Genomic DNA, 20,090 nt, shown 5'->3' with positions numbered 1-20,090 from the left:
TGTCAACGTCTATGGTTCAGGTGATTGAAGAATTAGTCTAGTTTATTTGACAGTGGTTGGTGTGCTGGCTAGGTATGTTTGCTTTAAGATGTTTATGAAGTTCTTGGATTAGGGGTTTGAATGGAAAATGTCATTGCAATAGGGTAACTTCGGGAACGTGCTAAGTATTTTTATTCAAATCAGTTCTCTTTGAAAAAAAAACAAAAACTATGAACATTCTAAAATGAACGGGGTAACTGCTGGAACACAATGGTGTCGGAGCCAGAGTCGTAACTGGAATAGCTGTCAAAGTATTCAATGTGCGAACACAACGCGACGCAACTGGAATCGGAGCCGCAGCCGGAGTCGGAAGAGTTGACCAACTTTTAACTTTGACGTACGATACATGTGACCAAGTGAATAACTTGGTGATTATGTTTTTTTAAATAGTTTTTCAATAAAAAAGTGGAAAAATATTTAAATAAGAAATAAAAGTGAACAAACAAATATTTTCTGAGAAATTTGATGTGGTTGTAAACTGCAAATATACCAAATAACATCAAAAAGCCATACGACACACTGTGTGCGTACTTTTTGTGAAACGTACGACAACTTGTAACAGATTTTCCGATTCCAGTACGACTCCGGCTCCGATTTTGCATTGTGTTCCAGCAGTAAAAAGTAATTCCATTAAATTTGTCAAAAATTCTATAGGGGTATTTACGATCTGATGCAGTAGGCCTAGTATCAAGGTAAAAATGCAGAAGTGTAACAACGTACAACACTGCAACTTCCATGTCACGAATTTGCCGATTGTCATAAACTACTTGGGCTTTAATTTAGTGGTGATGATTACTTGAGAAATATGATTCATAGTCTAAAACTTGTGCCCTTGCAAGCCTAATCTCGGTACCGTCAATGTAGGCAATGCACAATGGTAGCTGTTGATATGTTTCTGCTTCAAAATCTGTTATTTCTTTAGTGTTTTGTATATACTTCTATAACAGCTTCAAAGTAACTTAAAAGATCCGATGCGTTCCTCCATCTCCAACTCGAAAAGTTCCGGATGAACCCAAATAGTAGAGAAGAATGGATTGTTGGAGCTCAACTGAAAATTGCTTACACGAATGAGGTTTTTGAAACTCTTCATCTTCATATGTATATGTTTATTAATTTGTTGACCGTTCCTCCAGAAAGTGTGCAATTAAAAAAAAAATACCTAGCTGATAGTCCTGGTAACTAGGCTTTATCAAATAAAAAAAATGGGGTGGCGCAACAGTCCGTTGGAAGGGACCTACAATTTTAGGCCGAATCCGAACGGCTAGTTTGAGAAAGCACTTTTTCATGACAAGAATTATTCTTGAAGGATTTGTCAATTCCTCGCAAGAGGTAGTACCCGCGAAAATTAATTTTTTTTTCAATTAAGGTGGCACAGACAGGGATTGAACCCAAGACCCCTTGCATGACAATCCAACGCACTAACAATCATGCCACGGGTATTACTAACTAGACTTTATACTAAAATTATTATTGTAATTTATTTTACTTGGTAAAAAAGAAAAATAAAATCTTAATATATAAAAATCCAGTGTCATATGTTCCCAGTGAACTCTTCACCAAGTCAACCGATTTCGGTGAAATTTGGCATTTTATGTGTAATTTGGTCTAACTTAAGATATAGGATAGTTTATATTTCGAGTAATGGTCTAAATTGTTTGAATATATGTTGCAAATGCCAAATACTTTATATAAAATCTACTGTTCTAATTATATATGATCATTATGTTTTCTGAAATATATTTTTACTTTAAAATAAAATTTGTATTGTTCTGTTTTTGTTCTTCAAGGAGACGAATATTTCACCTATTAATGTTTTTAAACAGCTTTATCTTGACTGCAAAATTGTATAATTTTTTTTTTATTTTGATTGAATTTTAACTAACAATCCCTCTTCTCAGTACAATGCCACCAAAAAAATCTAACCTATACAATGCCCGTAGCAAAAAAGCTGGACATCGACGTCTTGAAAGAGCACACGAATCAGTTGAGCAAAGAGAAGAAAGAAATGCAGCTCAAAGAATCTATATAGCAGAAATTCGTGGACATGAATCAATGCAACAGCATGATGATCATCTACAAGACTTTTTATCAAGAACAAGAACGAGCGTTAAAATTTCGCAATGAAACACCTGGCATGTGTTGTGCATCCGTATTGCCATTACTTCCTACTCCACCTGAACCCTTGAAATCACTACTTTCTGGCATTTGAAATAATTCAAAATTATTTTTGCGTAAGACACGAAAGTCTAATTCTTGCTTTCAAATGACATCATTTGGAGCATCTACAATTTGCGATCTCTCATCTGATGGTCGTAATTTTGAAACAACATTTAAAATACAAGGCCAAGTTTACCATAAAATTGGATCATTGATGCAAATGCCAAATGAAGATCCAAAATTTCTCCAAATCTACTTCATGGGCAGTTGTGAAGAACGTGTGACAACTCGATGCCAGTACAATTTTATTGAACAAGCCAGAAGTGCAATTGTAGTATTGTTGGAAATATTTTTAGAGAACCGTAATCATCTGGTTCAACTGTTCAAAAGAGTATCACAACAATTGAAAAATGACAGTTATTAAATTGTTATCAAAGCTGCAAAAGTACCATCAGGAGAGCACGATGGTAGATTCAATGCGCCAACCGTAGATGAAGTTGCTATTATTATGGTCGGTGATCCAGTTTACAACAGATCTATTAAAATTACACACCGAGATAATACAGTGAGTAGAATTTCATGTACACACCGTTTGTTCGATGCACTCCAGTACCCTTTGATATTCTGTCAAGGACAAGATGAATATCACTTCAATATCAAACCGTGTGATCCAATCAAAAAAAGTTAGTTCAATGAATTCCTACGCGCATCGATTAATGATAAAGCCTAGTACATACTTGTGAACCATCTCGTGAACCCATACAAATTTCAGTTTTTGGTTCACCCGTGAACTTGCTCGTGAAGCTGAGTGGAGAACAAAGTGGAGAGTTTTCGTTCACGGGCAATTCACGTGCAAAATGTACGGGAACTGTTGGTGAAGCTTCACAACGTGTACTCACAAGTGTGTACCAGTGAGCAATGTCAAAAGTTCACTTTCTCCACTGGCGAACGTTCACTTCACGAGGAAGTATGTACTAGGCTTAAGACATAATCAGGACAATTATATTCTTCGATATCGTCAGTTGTATCATCAATACGTTGTAGATATGTTTGCTTAGATTGAAAGCGAACGTTTTGCGATTTATTCGGTTTAACCAAGCTAAATTACGATCAGAGGAACACATCCACTTACGAGATGGTGTTGTTGGAAACATCGATGGAAACTTAAACACCAATGAAATCGGCAGTGCAGTTATTCCAAAACAAAGTGAATGCTTCTTTTTGCGTTTGTTGTTGGTTAATGTTCCTGGACCAATCTCTTTCGAATTTTTACGAAAAGTTAATGGTCGAGTGTTCAGTACGTATCAAGACCTAAACTATGCAACGGTACACGTTTGGTAATCAAAAAAATCACCGGAATTGTTCCCGAAGCAACTATTTTGGCAGGAAAGTTTAAAGGAGAAATCGTTCTGTTACCACGCATTCCAATGATACCGTCAGATTCTCCAATACCTTTCAAAAGACTGCAATTTCCTATCCGTTTAGCTTTCGCGATGACTATTAACAAATTACAAGGACAAACAATGTCTATTTGCGGCTTAGACTTAGAGAATCCATGTTTCTCTCATGGGCAATTATACGTGGTCTGTTCACGTGTAGGGAGACCATCGAGCTTATTTGTGTTGACAAAAGACAGGCTGACCAAAAATATTGTTCATCGATTGGCAGTTCAGTAAACTTTAACTGTGATTTAAAATTAAAGATGTTATGTAAATTAGTGTTCAATTTTGTCTACTAAATCCTTCCTTAATTACTCAGCCAGAGCAACGCGTGGTCGGGTCTGCTATTAAATAAATAAAAAAAAAAAACAATTTATTACAAATGAATTTTCAGAAGAAGAAGATAAAGGTGATGAATCTTCCAATATTTTAAATTGGCTTTCACATTTTGTAAATTTTTCCGTTTAATAGCAAACTTTTTTCGACCGTATTAAATTCTAAAAAAGCTTGCATCAGTTAAGCTGACATCTGAAAATTGTATTAATAATTGTGCAAATACTTCAATTTCAACCTCAAATATCTTGAAAACTCCGAAACCAATCAATTCTGGTTGTTGTCAAATTTATTAATGATTTCGTCCATTCAAATAAACTGTCAAAATTACAAATACAACAATCTAGACTAAATGATTTTGGAGAATGAAGCGTAAAAATTTATAACTATATAAAGCTAGAATTAAATTGACACAACATCTTTGACAACTACTTCACACTTTTAGAACCACAAGTTTTAAGTGGCTTTGAATACGTTAACACAGGAACTTGATATCAACGTTAGACCTTAAACCTTAATGCGATGTCACTGAGCATTTCAATTATCATTATCAACACTCAAATCAAAATGTCACAACCATATTTTTGTTTTATTTATTTCTTTTCGTTGCTGCTGCATGCTGTCAAAAGCTTTATGACCACAAATGTTCATAAATTCAGAACAAAATTATGCATCTGCCGCTCATGCACATCACTTGTTATATCAAATAAACCGAATTCCTGGCATCACTTTTTTTGTAGAATTGTCATGCTCTCTCAAAAACTCTCTCCACCCGTACGACCATTCATTTACTTCTCAGTATGTATTTATTGTCCGTCTGTTTCGCAGCAGTCCAAACGATTGCGTTAAATTTGTTCGTGTTTTTCTGCAGAAATTTTACTCCAATCGATCCTAAAAATAATGTGAAAAGTGTTCCAATTGTTAAACCAAATCTAATATTCCCTTAATCCGAACCGACAAAGTTAAAATAAATACCCAAAATATACCGATTCTGATAGAAAAGAAGTGGAATTGTAAAAAAAATCTCAATTGCAAGTTTTCTTTTTGTTGTACTGCTGCTGCTTTGCGCTGTGTGTACATACCTAACTCGTAGACGTAGTGCATACACGATACACAAGCTCTTTACATAAGAACTACGTTCAGTTCAGTTTCAGTCAGTAGAGTTTTTTTCTTTTCATTCTTATATACTGCAGGGCCGTGTGTTCATTCATTCATTCATATATTACGGATTGACGACGATTCCGATTCCGAATCCGATTCTGTTAGTTGGTCGGGTGTAATACACTACACGAATTCGAATACCTACTATTGCCAGACCAGACCAGACCATAGGCCGAGCCGAGACACGGTTTCGGTTATCGAAATTAAACCTGCTACTTGTACTTGTGCACGGAGTACGGACTGCGTGCTTTTGGTTATTTTCTTTTCCGTATATGCGTCTAGCATTGTGTCGTTTTTTTCGGTAGGTCTGTGGGCTTCTCCCGCGATATTGGAATGAGCAATTGTACCACCTTCTTCGCGGCACCTTTTCTAATAACTTAGGTTTTGCAAAAAAAAAATGATATACCTATTTCATTAGCTAAAAAGAGGCAAGAAAAGGCTGTTAACGCACATTGGGCAGAATAAAAAGTTCACAAATGTTTAGACCTTGCTCGGAAGCAGTTTGCGTCATATACGAAATCTACTTGAGCATATCTTAAATAATAATGAAAAAGAGCTAAAAGGAATTTAGCCTCAGAGCAAGAGAAAAAGACGACTTCCTTCTAAAAAGCAAGGAAGACATAATCCAGAACGACATCGACGACAACAACGAAGACGACGCTCAAGAAGATCGAAACAAAAAACACAACACAAATTTACCAAAACCAAGAAAGAAGAAACCCAATAGGACCGCACATAGAAAAGAGGAAGGAAGGAAACCAGCAGCAGAACGAATATAGGAATATCGTACATACCTATACCTAACCTATTCCTACCTACCTATATAAATATAACGACGAAAATTCGATACGAATTGAATGGATACTACTGCAATGAAGATGGAGACACCGATGATGATGATGATCGATAATGAAGTAGAAGTAGCGGCAGGAGTAGAAGCAGCTGCGGCACACGATGCGACAGTTGAGAGGATTTGGGGGAAAATCAGGAATACATCGCGACCACGGGATAGTATTGCTGCATCTAATGACTTTTTCAAGTTCATTGCGAGATTTTCAGGTGAGTGTTGGCTTCTTATTGCCATTATACCTACCCTACCCTATCCTACCCTAGGTATTTACTTTTGAAACTCGTAAAGAATACACTTTACTTAAATCACAGTGTGTATGTTTGGTTGAATGATGTTATTTATGCCCTTTAGATCACCTTTTATTTCATTTAAAGACGATTGAGTTGAGAAGAGAAAAGGTAAGAAAAAGAACATCTGTTTCTTTATTTTTTTGACCTACGCCTACCAACCACCATCTGCCTCTTAGTCTTAGTTCATCGTCATCGTCATCGTCGTCTTCTTTCGTCATTTCTGTTGTCGTCATCTTCATTCGAAGTTGGAGTAGACTTCCTTGTGTTGTTTTTTACATTTTTTTCTGTTAAATAGCAGCCGTCGTCGCTTGTCGTCGTCGTTGTATGAATGCGTGGTATGGTGTGGTTTCTCAAGTTTATTGGTCGGTTCTTCAAGGGCAACTCGTGGGCAATACTTTAAACTTTTCAAAAATTGTATACCTAGGTATATGATTCAATCTTATTTGAGTTCTAATTATTTAATATACCTCCAACAATTAACGCATGTGATGTTCCATTTCGTCAATAGCCGGTAATTTTTGGGTTATCAACATTCCCCTTAAGTTTGCCTCTATGACGATATTTATACAGTTTTACAGCATTCCCTGATTGAATCCTGGGACAAAGAAAAACAATTATGTATATCAAACGGGTTTTTATGTGTAAGTTTTATCAATGTGATCAATTCCAAAAAGGACTTGCAATTTTGAAAACTAAACTGGTGCTTAAGATTCTTAAGCTGTTAAAGATTTCCAATCGCAGTTACAAATTCAATGTACCTATAGTAGGAAGAATGGTTTTAACTTATTTTAAATTTTTTTGAAGGAAGGCCTAAAAAATTATGATATTTTTAAATACACAAATTGTCATATATTTGTTCATTGGTTCAAAAACTAATGTTCGTTGTTTTTTCGTGTTGAAGAACATAACTTATGTAATTGAATTTTATATGATTGGGTCGTAACGTTCCGGAATAGGTACCTACTTCTATTTATTTTAGTCAGTTATTTTGTAAGTTAGAGTTGGTATATAATATAAATTATACCTATAGAAAATACCAATTTCAAAATAAAAAGGCTGCCCGTTAGATGTTTCATGTTAAATATTATCAAATCTTTACAATTTTAAATCTTTACTTTTTTAGGTACCTACCTGTGTATTCAGCGATCGCTGTAAACAACGCATAATCTTGAAATCACTTATGTTTAACCTTAAAAGATTAGGTTAGCCTAGAACTTTCAGTTTTTGTATTTAAAACTTCTCAAAACCTCCAAAGCCTTTATCTCATTACTGCCTTTTTTTAAATTTGCCGGACTCATAACTCGGATTATTTTCAACGTATAGAATTAAAAAAATGGAATAGGTGCATGCATACAGTGTATCAATTTCATATTCGTACCCCTTCTATTAAAACTTTGAATGTTCTCCTGAGCCTAAATGGCTCGATGTAGGACATTAATACCACATGCAGGTTAAGGGTTTATTAATGGTTGAAATATTTTATCAAGTTTTTTAGTTGGTAAAAATCATTTACTAAGTAAATGCTAAAATGATAAAATTTACTGTAAAACTAGATCAATTTCGTATTCGTACGCTTAGTTCTAAGTTGCCAAGCAGCTTCAATTACCCTTGTATTTTCAAGCAAATGTGTTTTGCAAATTCATGTGCTATTATTTAAAGTATTCTAACGTTATTTAGAATTTTTAAGAGCGTTTTAGACAATTTGTCTCACAATTTTACAACAATTACAAGTGAAACCTCTAAAGAACTCCGTAAACTCATCCTTAAATACCACCAAGAAGGTAAATCTCATAAACAGATTTCATCTTTAGTTAATCGAGCTAAATATCAGCAGTTTAAACCATTGTAAAACGGTTTGTCAAGCAAAAAAAAATACAAGAAGTATTTTCAACATGCAGGACGAGAGGATAATTGTGCCTGAAAAAAATAGAAATCCAAAGATAAGTGTACCAAAATTGGAACAGAATCTTCGTCAATCCCTGGAAAAACAATTTTTCACATGGTTTTAACGGAAGAGTATCTCGCAAAAAACCATTCATTAGTCATGTCAATAGACTTAAACGGCTTGTATTCGCTAACGAATACCAACCAAATTCTGGAAAGCGGTTATTTTCACTGATGAGTCAAAGTTCAATATTCATGGCTCGGATGGCAGACAATTGGTTTGGCGTTGCCGAATACTGAATACCTTCCGCAAAACACTCGAGGAACCGTTAAACTTGGTGGTGGGTCGGTAATGGTGTGGGGTTATTTTTCAGCAGCTGGAGTTGGGAAACTGCACATAATTAAGGGAATTATGGATCAAAAGATCTGCATCCATATCCTGAAGACGAATTTAACAGATAGTGCTGCACAAATGGGTCTGGAAAACAGTTTTACTTTTTATCAGGATAACGAGCCAAATACATACGGCGAATGCAACCAGAATGTTGCTTCTCTTTAATTGCAGTTAGGTTTTGGAACACCCCTCCCCCCAAATCACCAGACATTGATCCGATAGAGTATTTATGGGACTTTCTATCTGAAGCCATTTTGGATGAGGAAAACATTCAAACTTTTTATTGAAGGGATACGAATATGAAATTGATACACTGTAGGTATCACTGTATCTTTGAAAGCTCATTTTCTATCGAAGTACGTAGGATTATTTTGTAATTGTTATTAATTGTTTTTAACAATTATGTGACGATTTTTTATAAAAAAAATGTACATTTCTCACTTTAGAAGTGCGCTATTTGGCTAAAATCCAAAATATCACAAAAATCCTACCTACTTTTCTAGCAGTTTTATTGTAAATTAAAAAACAAGCCATTAAGTCTTTACAATATTTAAAAATTACAGGAGCTGTTAGTCCGGCTGTAGTCCCTTAAAAAACGACGTCATCGCAAGCAAAAACGCTACATAGTCGCCATTTAAAAATTAATCCCTTCAAAAAAATTACTGTAAGCACTCAATTGAATGTTTAACAAAACATTATTTCTGTTATTTTCATATATTCTAAAGTATGTCTGAGAAAAAAAATCACCAAAAAGCCTTCTTTTTCGGGTACTCGGTTGTGGGTTAAGTAATTTGTATTCCCACAGGAAATTTGAACAGGCAACTGTTCGTACATTTTTGGCGCATTAAGTCTTTTGGGTAAACGCATAATTTTCTGGGTTAAATGCGATCTAGAACTTTTCTTAGTGTTTTGTTGTAATTAATACATAGTTTTTTTTTTCTGTAGCGATGAATAAAAAAATAGATTACCATAACCAATTAAGCAGCTTCAAGTGTTCCTTATTTTTTTGGAAAATTTTCCAAGCCACAGATGATATCGACATCGGTGGTTTGTCGCAGTTTTGAATCTTTCTTTCTGCTTTAGGGATAGGCTTCGAATATACCAGGTGTTTTTCGAATGGGGTCTTTCTTTCTGAAGTTGATTTTTTTGAGAAGCAAAAACAATAACATTCATATCTAAACTTAAAAATATTTAAGAATCTTACCAACTTCTCCCACAATCTCGAAACAAATTTCATTCCTATCTTCTTCAATTAATGGGTTTAAATTCGGTTGTTCTAGAATTGTGCAAGTAGTTTATTATGTTACAAGATAAAAGATACATTCAAATGAAAAATATAAGCTACCTGTGAAACTAAGCCGACTTGGCGAGGTACTGTCAACACTTCTAGGCACTTGATGCTCAATTTCACAAGATGGTAATTTAATTTCAAGCGTATCTGGGTCCGAAGGAACTTTTAATAATTCGCCACTAAAATTAACTTCGTAAGTGCCTTCAATATCAATAACATTATCTAGGCTGACCGTATTCACAGAACATAATATCATATTCTCCCTCCTTTGGCTTTGTTGAGCTTGTTTTATTATATTTAAAATAATGTCGTGGTCAATATTATTCACTTTCAATTCATCTTTTACCGAGGTTACTACTCTGATTTCCTTTCCAAATAACTTTCATCGGAAATGGTTTCTAAAACATCGACGCCATTGTCAGCCTGGCCAACCATCTCCAAAGTGTTTTGGACGCATTTGAAGTAGTCCACAGCGTCAGGATTAAAATGGTAGAGCCCGCATTTTTTGAACGCGTTTTGTACTATTGTAGTCCTGTCCTTGCACTGCAGGACCCTGCCCAAAACTTCACAAAAGTTGTCCTTTTTAATACAATGCCCGGGATTGTTCCTGCTGAATTCGCACACAATGTTTCGATAATCCGATTTTAGGCCTTTAAACGCACCCACATCGGCTGGTTGCATTATGTGTGTAGTATTGGGAGGGAGAGCATAAAATAATTTTGTTTGAACTGCAAAAATCGCTGAGTTCCATGGACATATGTGATTTATGCCCATCGACAAGAAATAAAACTGGTAGTTTAATTTTTTGTTCTATAAACCAAGGGTATAGCCCCTCCTTTACATATTGGAGGAATGTTTCGTTTCGCATCCAACCACTTTCAGTTTTCCCAAAAACCCAATCTGTTTGGGCGGCTTCGATTGTTTTCAACCATGCAGGTGACCTTTTATAGGGAAAAATTACCATGGGAGGAAGCGTCTTTCCACATGCAGAAAAAATTAATAGAACTGTCAGGGTCTCTTTTTCATTTGCTGTTTTGACTTGGTAGACGTTCTTATGCCCCTTTGGGGCATGACAATGTACTTACCTTAATTTTTTTTTAAACAAATATCTCTGTTGGAACAGTATCTCACTAACAATTTTCAACCAAAAAACTAGCACATCCTAGTCCCGACAAGATCGCACAACTAATGACTTAAAAACTGACCAAGGATACTTGTCTAATGAATCTAAAAATGTTGTAACTAGTAAGAAAGAGATGACAGAGCCTTTAAAAACTCTAACCAGAGTAGTATCACTACAATATTCACTAATAACAGCAAATTTCTTGGTAGGCGGCTGGAGTAAGGCAATTCTACCCTACAAAATTAAAAAACAAATAAGGTGATAAAATAGCTCGTAGAGTACCTGAGCCTAGTAACTTACAACTCTCAACCATTTCTGTGTGCGAGAAATGTCAGTAATACAAGGGACTTATGTACCTTTTTATACGGGATTCGGACTGCTTATTTGAGAAATCACTTTTCATGCGAGAATTATTATTGAAGGGTTTGTCAATTCCTCGTCAGACTCTGGTTTGACACTTCTACACACTTACCACCACAACGCCACGGGTTAATAAACATTTATTAATATCCGTAAAATTAAAATTTAACAGGAAAACAAATTTCTTAATTTCAGAAATAAACAAATTCTGAATTCCCTTCTTTATTACATAGGGTTTCAGTATTTCGTCGGATATCCCTTCAGGCTTATGACCTCTCTTAAGCGGTTTTGCATGGACCCTACAAGTTTGTCTGTATTAGTACTGCTTATATTATTCCATTCAGATAATAAGGCTTCTTTTAACTGAGCTTTATTTAGGATATTGTGGATGCGGATCTTCCTTTTCAAAGCAAATGGGGTTTATATCTGGACTCTGTTGTTGAATTTTAGCAAGTGGGAGTGTTGTATGCCAGCTACATACGTGTATTATGTGCGGTATGTTTAGGGTCGTTGTCTTGCTGGGAATAGTAATCGTTTGCAATACCCAACATATCGGCACTTGTTTTTAAATTTCGTTGGAGGATGTCAATATAAACATATTGATCCATGATCCCTTCGATTATTTCCAGCTTTCCGATCCCTGAAGACGCCATACAGCCATATACCATAACACCTCCACCACCGTGCGTTACAGTCTTGATAGTGCACTTAGGATTAAGGGCATCGTTTGGTTTTCGCCACAAAAAAATGTTACATTTCGATTGTTACATTTTCGCCAGAAGTCTGGAGACTTGTTAACATACTCCTTTTCGAACAAGAGTTGTTCTTGTCTGTTGATCTTATTGACAAATGTTTTTTTCCCGGGTGTACATGACTTCAACCCCCCTTGAACTTTTACTCTTTTTACCGTTTCTGGATGCACTTTAATGTTTTTATGATTTTCAAGTTGTGTACGCTTACCGAGTTAGCCGTTGTGAAGGGTTCTGTGTCCACTATCCGCTTTATAATAGGCTTATCTCTTACAGAGAGCTTCGATGGTCGGCCAGATCTTAATTTTGATTCAACTTTTTCCGTGTTTTTATAGCGATTTAAACTTAACTCTTTATTAGCCATTTAATAGATAGATAATAGATTAGCCCACCCAAGATTAGAGGAATACCATTAAGTTTTTCCGATCAAGCTAAATATTTGGGCCTCATTTTAGACAAAAAACTAAATTGGAAGGCAAATATTGATGAAAGAGTCAAAAACGCTACTGTAGCGCTTTTTACTTGTAAAAAGGCCATAGGATCAAAATGGGGCTTCTCCCCAAAAATAACCCACAGGCTATACACTTCGGTAATCGGGCCGATACTCATTTATGGAGCCGTCGTATGGTGGACTGCACTGGACAAGATGGTAAATCAAAGTCCAGCGGTCAGCAGGTATGTGCATCACAGGAGCCCTTCGTACAACACCAACCGCAGCACTGGAAGTGCTTTTAAACCTAACACCACTTGACATCTTCTCTAAAAAGGTGGCTGCCAACTCATGTGTAAGGCTTAGAGCCACCTCTCAATGGACCAGTAACAATACTGGACATACTACTATTCTAGACAATTTCAGATCTATCCCAGATCGCTTAGACTATACCACCCCAAAAATGGTATTTGGTAAAAGATTCCATGTGTCCATCCCTTCAAGATCCTCCTGGGAAGAAGAGGGACCCCTGGAAGACGATGCGGTACACTTCTATACTGACGGTTCAAAGACCGATCACGGAGTTGGAAGTGGTATCTTTTCAGAACAACTGAATCTCAGTCTATCCTATAGACTTCCCAATCAATGTAGTGTATTCCAGGCAGAAGTAATGGCGATTAAAGAAGCACTATCCTGGCTCAAAGAAAACGTTATATCTTGTAAGGATATACGAATCTTCTGAGACAGCCAAGCCGCTCTTAAATCTCTCGCGTCTGTCTCCACAAACTCTCAAACAGTGAACGATTGTCAATTATCTCTGAATGAGATGACGGAACAACAAATGCTAGATGGTCACAAAGTACCACCTGCCTGGCAACCAAGCAAATATGGCGAAGTATTGACTTAAAACGGTCAAAAAGCTTGATATCACTGAGCAGACAAAGTATAAGCTCTACAATTGGAGTAATAACGGGACACTGCCTCATAGGAAGACATGCTCTGAGGCTAGGGGTCTACACAAATGACTTCTGTAGAAGCTGCATGGACGAGGAGGAAGAGGAAACAGTCCAACACCCAAACAAAGCCCGAAGAAACAAACCTGTCTTGGTAAAAAATGAAGGTTGCTTAAATAGTATTTAATGCAAGTATAAAACATTCTGTACGCAAACTTTTGTACACGATTTTCACAGCTTTTTCGTTCTTTTTTTTAAATTTTAATAGAGAATATTTATTTTATTTATATAACATAATTTTATTGAACTATACCTTCCAAAAAAATGTATCACTCTTCGTTTGTGAATAAAAGCTATTTTTTTTTTTCAATATATCATCTTTGTACGAATGCTTTTGTGGAGCACTGCAGTTTCAGTAAATGAGTAAGAATTTGTAGTGCTATCAAATTAAACCAATTCAGCCCAGAATTTTTCTATTTAAATTTTTAATATTTTTAAAGCAAAATGTATTTTTTAAACATTATTGACAATATAAATTCAATGTTAGATTAAGGAACAAATTTTTGACTTTCAAAGTGACTGGAAGTGTTGTCGTTGTAAGTCAATTTGTTTTTAATCTAACACAACCCCCTTAACCGGTGGTGCCGTGAAATAATGCCAATTTTCAGCAGTTGGTCACATTAGACTTTGACGAAGCAAAATAAGTCCAAATTATTTTGAGAAAAAGACCAACTTATTTTTTCGGTGAGGTATATAATGGGGGAATGTTGACCCACCCTCTTCAGCCCCCATGTTTGGGCACACTATAGGATTTAGGGTAGATGCGAGGTTTCTTTGCACATTCTTTGCACTTTGTTTCAATGAAATAAGAGCAACTGTTAGAAATTGGCTTTACATTTTACAAAAATGAAATAAGTCCAATTCTTGAAATTTGGTCTTATTTCACTTGGTTTTATTTCACGGCACCTCCTTTTTACTTGTTTGTACTCCTCTACTACATGTACATTTTTGACACCTAGGCTATTCTGCTCTCCCCAATATACATACATGTACTGTACATATGTACGATATAACGTCTCTTGTTTTTTATTTATCCAATCAGTCATTTAAGTAACAATTGCAAAATTGCAATGCGTCAATATTTTCAAATGCTTATCGATAATCTATAGTTCTGTAAAACCTTTGATTGTTTTCATAAAGAGGGTGTCATGTTTCTAAGTCAAATGGTTATTTTTCTAAGACATAATTATTAAGTCATATTTGTAAGCAGAATATTGCACGTACAGTTTTTTTTTGTTTTAATTAAGATTTTCCATTTAAAAATTTCTTGGTAGGTAGCAATAATTTAAAATTATCTGTAATCCAAAGGACTAAAACTTCGTGTGCCAAAACCATGAGTTAAATAAAAAAAAAAAAAAACAGGCAGAGGATCGTTGTAGTTTTTCAAAAGATGAGGGTACGTAAATCTTGCATTGCAATTGAAAAATAAATCAACATAGTTACCTACCTAAAATGCATATTTTGCTCAAGCGATGGAAGCTATCATAATACTGACCAGTTTTGTTTTCCATCATTTCATGTTTTGTTTTCTGTCTCGGTTCTTGCGTTGATTTGTGTACGAGACGAATCAAAGATCTAGCAAGAGTCGATCCTCATTATTTTATCTTTTGTTCTATCCTCGTTTCGATGTACCAACCAACAGTTCCCATTCCCACACCTTTGACCAGTGTTTTCTTAAAATGTTTCCCACAGTGTAGGTATAAACAAGTAGGTATCAACATTTATTTGATTTTTGTAGTTTCCACTTTCATTTATTTTGATGAAATTTAATTTCAATGAATGAAGATAAATGTTTGAGTTTGGAAAAACCCAAACCTCTAAGTAAGAAATTCTCTAACTGTGCGAGAATTCTTCTCACACATTCTTTCCCCTACCCTGTCTGTCTTTCGTTTACATTTTATGTATTTTACGTCTACATCATCTACACGCTCAAACATGAAGTAATGTCAAATTATATGGTTTTTGAACCCTTTACTTATCACCCGTGGCGTTCTTATTGTTAGGGAATGAATACGTGACATTACAATAGTAATTCGTACACACTCAATAGAGACATATTGTGTGTGGCATGACAAATTTGCCCACGTGCGGTAGTGGTGCGAAATTACAGTACATACACAATTTTGTTCGTACCTAAGCTACTTCATAAGACTAAAGGACGAAAATCTCTTACATGGGGATGATACCAATTCAAAGGAGTCGACGTTGGTATTTTTTTAATTTCGACTTTAAATCCTAAATGTCACGTTTAAGATATATTATGCTCTTAATTTCGATGCAAATGTTTTTGGGTTGTTGGCTTTGAATTAATTTTTGTTGTTTATTTAATCCGCAATTCTATCGCATAAACTTCTTTTATCAGATTTGCGCTACAAATAAAGCTCAATCGTTGCACAATGCTTTTTTTGCAACAAAGTAAAAATATTGCATTTGTAGTCACGACATTTTTCAATACAAAGGGTGTTTTTTTTATGCATAGATTTTGTTTTTAAATTTGATGCCTGATAAAATATTTGTTATCATATTTGTGTGTTCGAGGTCTAGGAGGAAAGCAGGTTTTAATATTTCGGTAGTTGTACGATGAAATGAAAACTGGCCTGGCACGGTCAAATTAACCAAATTTCCAACCAGACTAACAAATAAAATGATAAAATTCATCTTAGGCTCTCGACTAGGACACCCTTAAGGGAACAGTCTCCTCTAGAGCCCAATGAAATGCGGTATTTTCCAGTTTTTTTTCTTACAGAAAGAAACATCGGAGACATAAGAAAGTTTAAGATATGTTTTAGTTACATTTTAAATTAATATTTTTTAAAAGAAAGGTAGTTAAAATTAGTATGGTTCAACTTTCCATTACCGCAGCACGAATTTCGACTCGAGGTATTTTTTATTTGATAGATATATGCAAATAAATAATAACTAAAGTAATTTTAGAGCGAGGAAACATTTATTTCTATTTTTAATTAATTTTTAAAGTTTACTTTTTTACATAAATACAAAACACACAAAAATGGTTGATTTTGTCATTTCTTCCATGTTTTTTGTTCAGTGTTGCCATACTTGTTTTATTTTTGTTAGGTATTTCTTTGATTTTAATGCTCAAATGCAAAAAGTACTTTGCATATACCCAAACTCGCACCCACCCCAAATCTTATAGTGATCCAAAGCAGGGGGTTGCATACCTAGCAGTTAGAACGCCGCGCCGCGCCGTGTTATCAATTAAAAAAAAACTTGTTAGCCTAAAACAAAACAAAAAATGCAATACAAAAAAAGTAGGGTTAAGTCCGAAAAATAAAATATTTGTTTCTATGACTTAAAGTTGTTTCCTCTCCCTAATTTTTAAAACATGTTCTATTGAGACCCCTACCTAACTGTAAAAAGAAAGAAGGAAATTCGTGCTGCTGTAATGGAAAGTCGCCCATTAGTATTTTTTAGTATAGAGTTGCATTTCATACTGAATACAAAAAACGTTGGTTTATGGGGTTTTCCATGGGTAAAATAAATCAATTTATTCTTGATCCAGATTTGGCAAACACAGAAATTTCACCTGTTTTTCCAATCCATGGGGCAAAATATACTAACTTGTTTTTAATTCAAATCTGCAGATCTGGGTTTGCCGGCAGACTTACCCCTTTGCAGCGAAACTAATGGACTTTTTAAAAAATGTTTAGCTGAGAATTTGACATCTCTTCCACATTCGTTAACAAGTACACGAAGTTATAACAATATAATGAGGAAAAAAAGTGTAAAAAATAAATCTCTAGTTAGCTCTTAAAGTTGAAGTAATTCATGTATTAATACAAAATAATTAAATACAAATATAAATATTTTATTCAGATCAATGAAATACTATGTTTTATAAGAGTAATATTAGCTACAATATGGTCTGTGTTTAATTTTAGATTCAACTATTTAGATTTTCTTGCAGCACTCCGTTTTGTTGTATAAGGATCGAAAAAATGATGTGAGTTTTATACACTAGGCTTTCTTTACAATGAAAACATACACAAGATCCAATTGTTATTATAACTATTATAATTAGTTTAGTTTTTTTAGTTTAGTTAAGTTTAGTTTATTCATCAAACAAAGTTACAATAGATACTGTAGTGATTATCTACTAGATAATATAATACATACAATTTAAAATTTTAAACATTACCTCCAGCAAAGTTATTTAGAATTAACAATAAATTTGATTTAAATAAATATATACTAACATTGAAATCAATCATGTTACAAACAGTATTTATTTCTCTTAAACACCTGGATATTGGTTCATTGGAAGCATACACAGTTCTATGACATGGAACATTATAAAATGGTTGGTTTCGAAGCAATCTCGCAGGAGCATTAATCCCAATTAAAACTTTGTGAACAATCAATATGATTTACTACTATGTCACCAATGAACATAACCTCTGTATACTTTCTACGAATTTTAAGAGGTAAAATACCGAGTAGTTTACACCTCGTTCCATAGGTAGGAAAATCTATGCCCCATTGAAGTCTTTTCACTACAACTCTTGTAAATCGTTTTTGGATCTTTTCGATTCTAAACGAATGAAGAAAATATGAAGGATTCCAGATTACACTGCAGTATTCAAGATTAGACCTTACAAACGCAAAATGTAAACACTTTAAGGTGTATGGATCGGAAAACTCCTTTGAGTTTCGCAATATGAAACCTTACATTGGCCTTTAGCAACTAAAAAATCTATATACTTTACGTTTACAAAGTCAAGTTTTTTATGAAAAATCACACCATGATCTTTTTTAAAGGCTATAACGGACAATGACATATGATTGATTTTATAGATAAAATTAATTGGACGATGGTTTCGAGAAAACCTTAGGCTATGGCATTTGGAAATGTTCAAATGTAAACAGTTAGCTAAACACCAGTCCGATAAAACATGAAGATCTTGTTGCAGAAGAAAACAATCATGTTCAAATTTTATACAACGAAATACCTTAAGGTCATTTGCGTACATCAAGCACTTTGAGTTTATAAACAACAAAAAAAGAAGAGGACCAAGATGGCTTCCTTGCGGGACACCCGACGTTACATATACCGGTGCAGAAATAATGTTATTTATACGAACGTACTGAATAAGATCCCTTAAGTATGAATTTAGCCATTTTAAAAAGTTTGAGTGAAAACCTACTTTATTTATCTTCATAAGTAAAGCATCATGATTGACTCTGTCAAAAGCTTTAGAAAAGTCAGTATAGACAACATCATACTGATAACCTTTCTCAAGTGCATTCAACACTAAATTACTAAAAAAAATATTGAGGTTAGTTGCAGTGGATCTATTAGCTACAAAACCATGTTGGTATGGTCAAATCATAGACTAACTTTTCAAAAAATTTGGGAATCGTAGCAATTTTACAAATTGGACGATAGTTTGAAACATCTTGCCTACCACCTGATTTGTAAATAGGTGTGATTTTTGAACGTTTCCAAGCATTTAGAAACTCGCCATTTGCAAGTGAACGATTAAAAATAATTATAATTGTAAATATTAATACCTTGAAAACCACATTCTGCTTCCATTAACCTGCTTGTCCTGAGACTGTCAATTTCGGATGCAATAATACCGCTCATTCTTATTTCTGAGCTTTTTGCTTCAAATCCAGAAAATGAATACCTCCAAAATTTGTATTGCTTTTTAGTTATTTTTTTTTTTTGAAAAGTGTTTTCTGTAAGATCTTACTTACTTAAGGTGAGATTACAGTCCGGACATTACCTCTAGCCAGCTCCGTTTCTAGCTAGCTGTCTCCAGTTTTGCACACCAAATTGGCTGAGGTACTCTCTCGCCTGCATGCACCACATGAGTCTGTGGTTTTCTTCTACTCCGCCATCCCTTGGTATTGGATTGGAAAACTTTTCGGGCTGGAGAATTGATATCCATTCGCTCTACGTGGCTATCTAAGTCTTGACTCTTATTCTTTATTGACTAGATCAGTGTCCCTGTATAGCCCGTACAGTTCTTCGTTGTATATCCTCCATCCATGCAGATAAGGATTGTAATTGTAATTGTAATTTATTTATTAGTTTAAAAAACTCTTAATTCTAATTTACAATTCAGTCTTTAAATTAAGTTATTATAAAGAGGATAGGTAATTTTTGATTTAAATACATTCAATATAGATATTATTTTCACATTACTCATAAGCATACTGAAAAGTTGAAGACCTTTATATAGTAGGTTGTTTTGGGTCTGAGCTCTTCTGTACAGCGGAAGTCGGAAGTCACCAGGATGATCAGTGTCTTATAGAGCGTGACTTTAGTTGCTCGAGAGAGAACTTTTATACTATATTTCTGTATAGGTCCCAACAAACAGCGAATTGCAAGAGTTATTCTCCGTTTGATATCAGCCTTGGTATCGTTATCCGAAGTTATAGCGATTCGTAGGAAGACAAAAGTCATTAGCTACTTCAAAGTTATAGCTGTCTATGGTGACATTTTGTCCAACAGTCGTACAATATGCTTTCTTGATGACAGTATATACTTGGTCTTGCCCTCATTAACCTTACTTAAGGTGGCGCTACAGTCCGGGGCGGACCTGGGCCT

The 20,090-nt window shown here is 34.8% G+C and overlaps 1 protein-coding gene across 1 annotated transcript in view; it reads left to right on the top strand.

Annotated features, from left to right (window-relative positions):
- Positions 1 to 4,769: 4,769 nt before the first annotated feature.
- LOC129945646 (protein spitz-like) overlaps positions 4,770 to 20,090 on the top strand; it is a 43,654-nt gene continuing 28,333 nt past the window's right edge. Inside the window, exon 1 of the mRNA XM_056055489.1 lies at positions 4,770 to 6,188. Within this exon, the coding sequence (XP_055911464.1) occupies positions 5,987 to 6,188 (202 nt within the window). The 5' untranslated portion in view covers positions 4,770 to 5,986. The remainder of the gene's footprint in view (positions 6,189 to 20,090) is intronic.

Source organism: Eupeodes corollae, chromosome 2, assembly GCF_945859685.1.
Source record: "Eupeodes corollae chromosome 2, idEupCoro1.1, whole genome shotgun sequence".
Taxonomy (NCBI): domain Eukaryota; kingdom Metazoa; phylum Arthropoda; class Insecta; order Diptera; family Syrphidae; genus Eupeodes; species Eupeodes corollae.
Note: the sequence above shows the minus strand (reverse complement) of the source record. Positions and strands in the feature narration are given on the sequence as shown.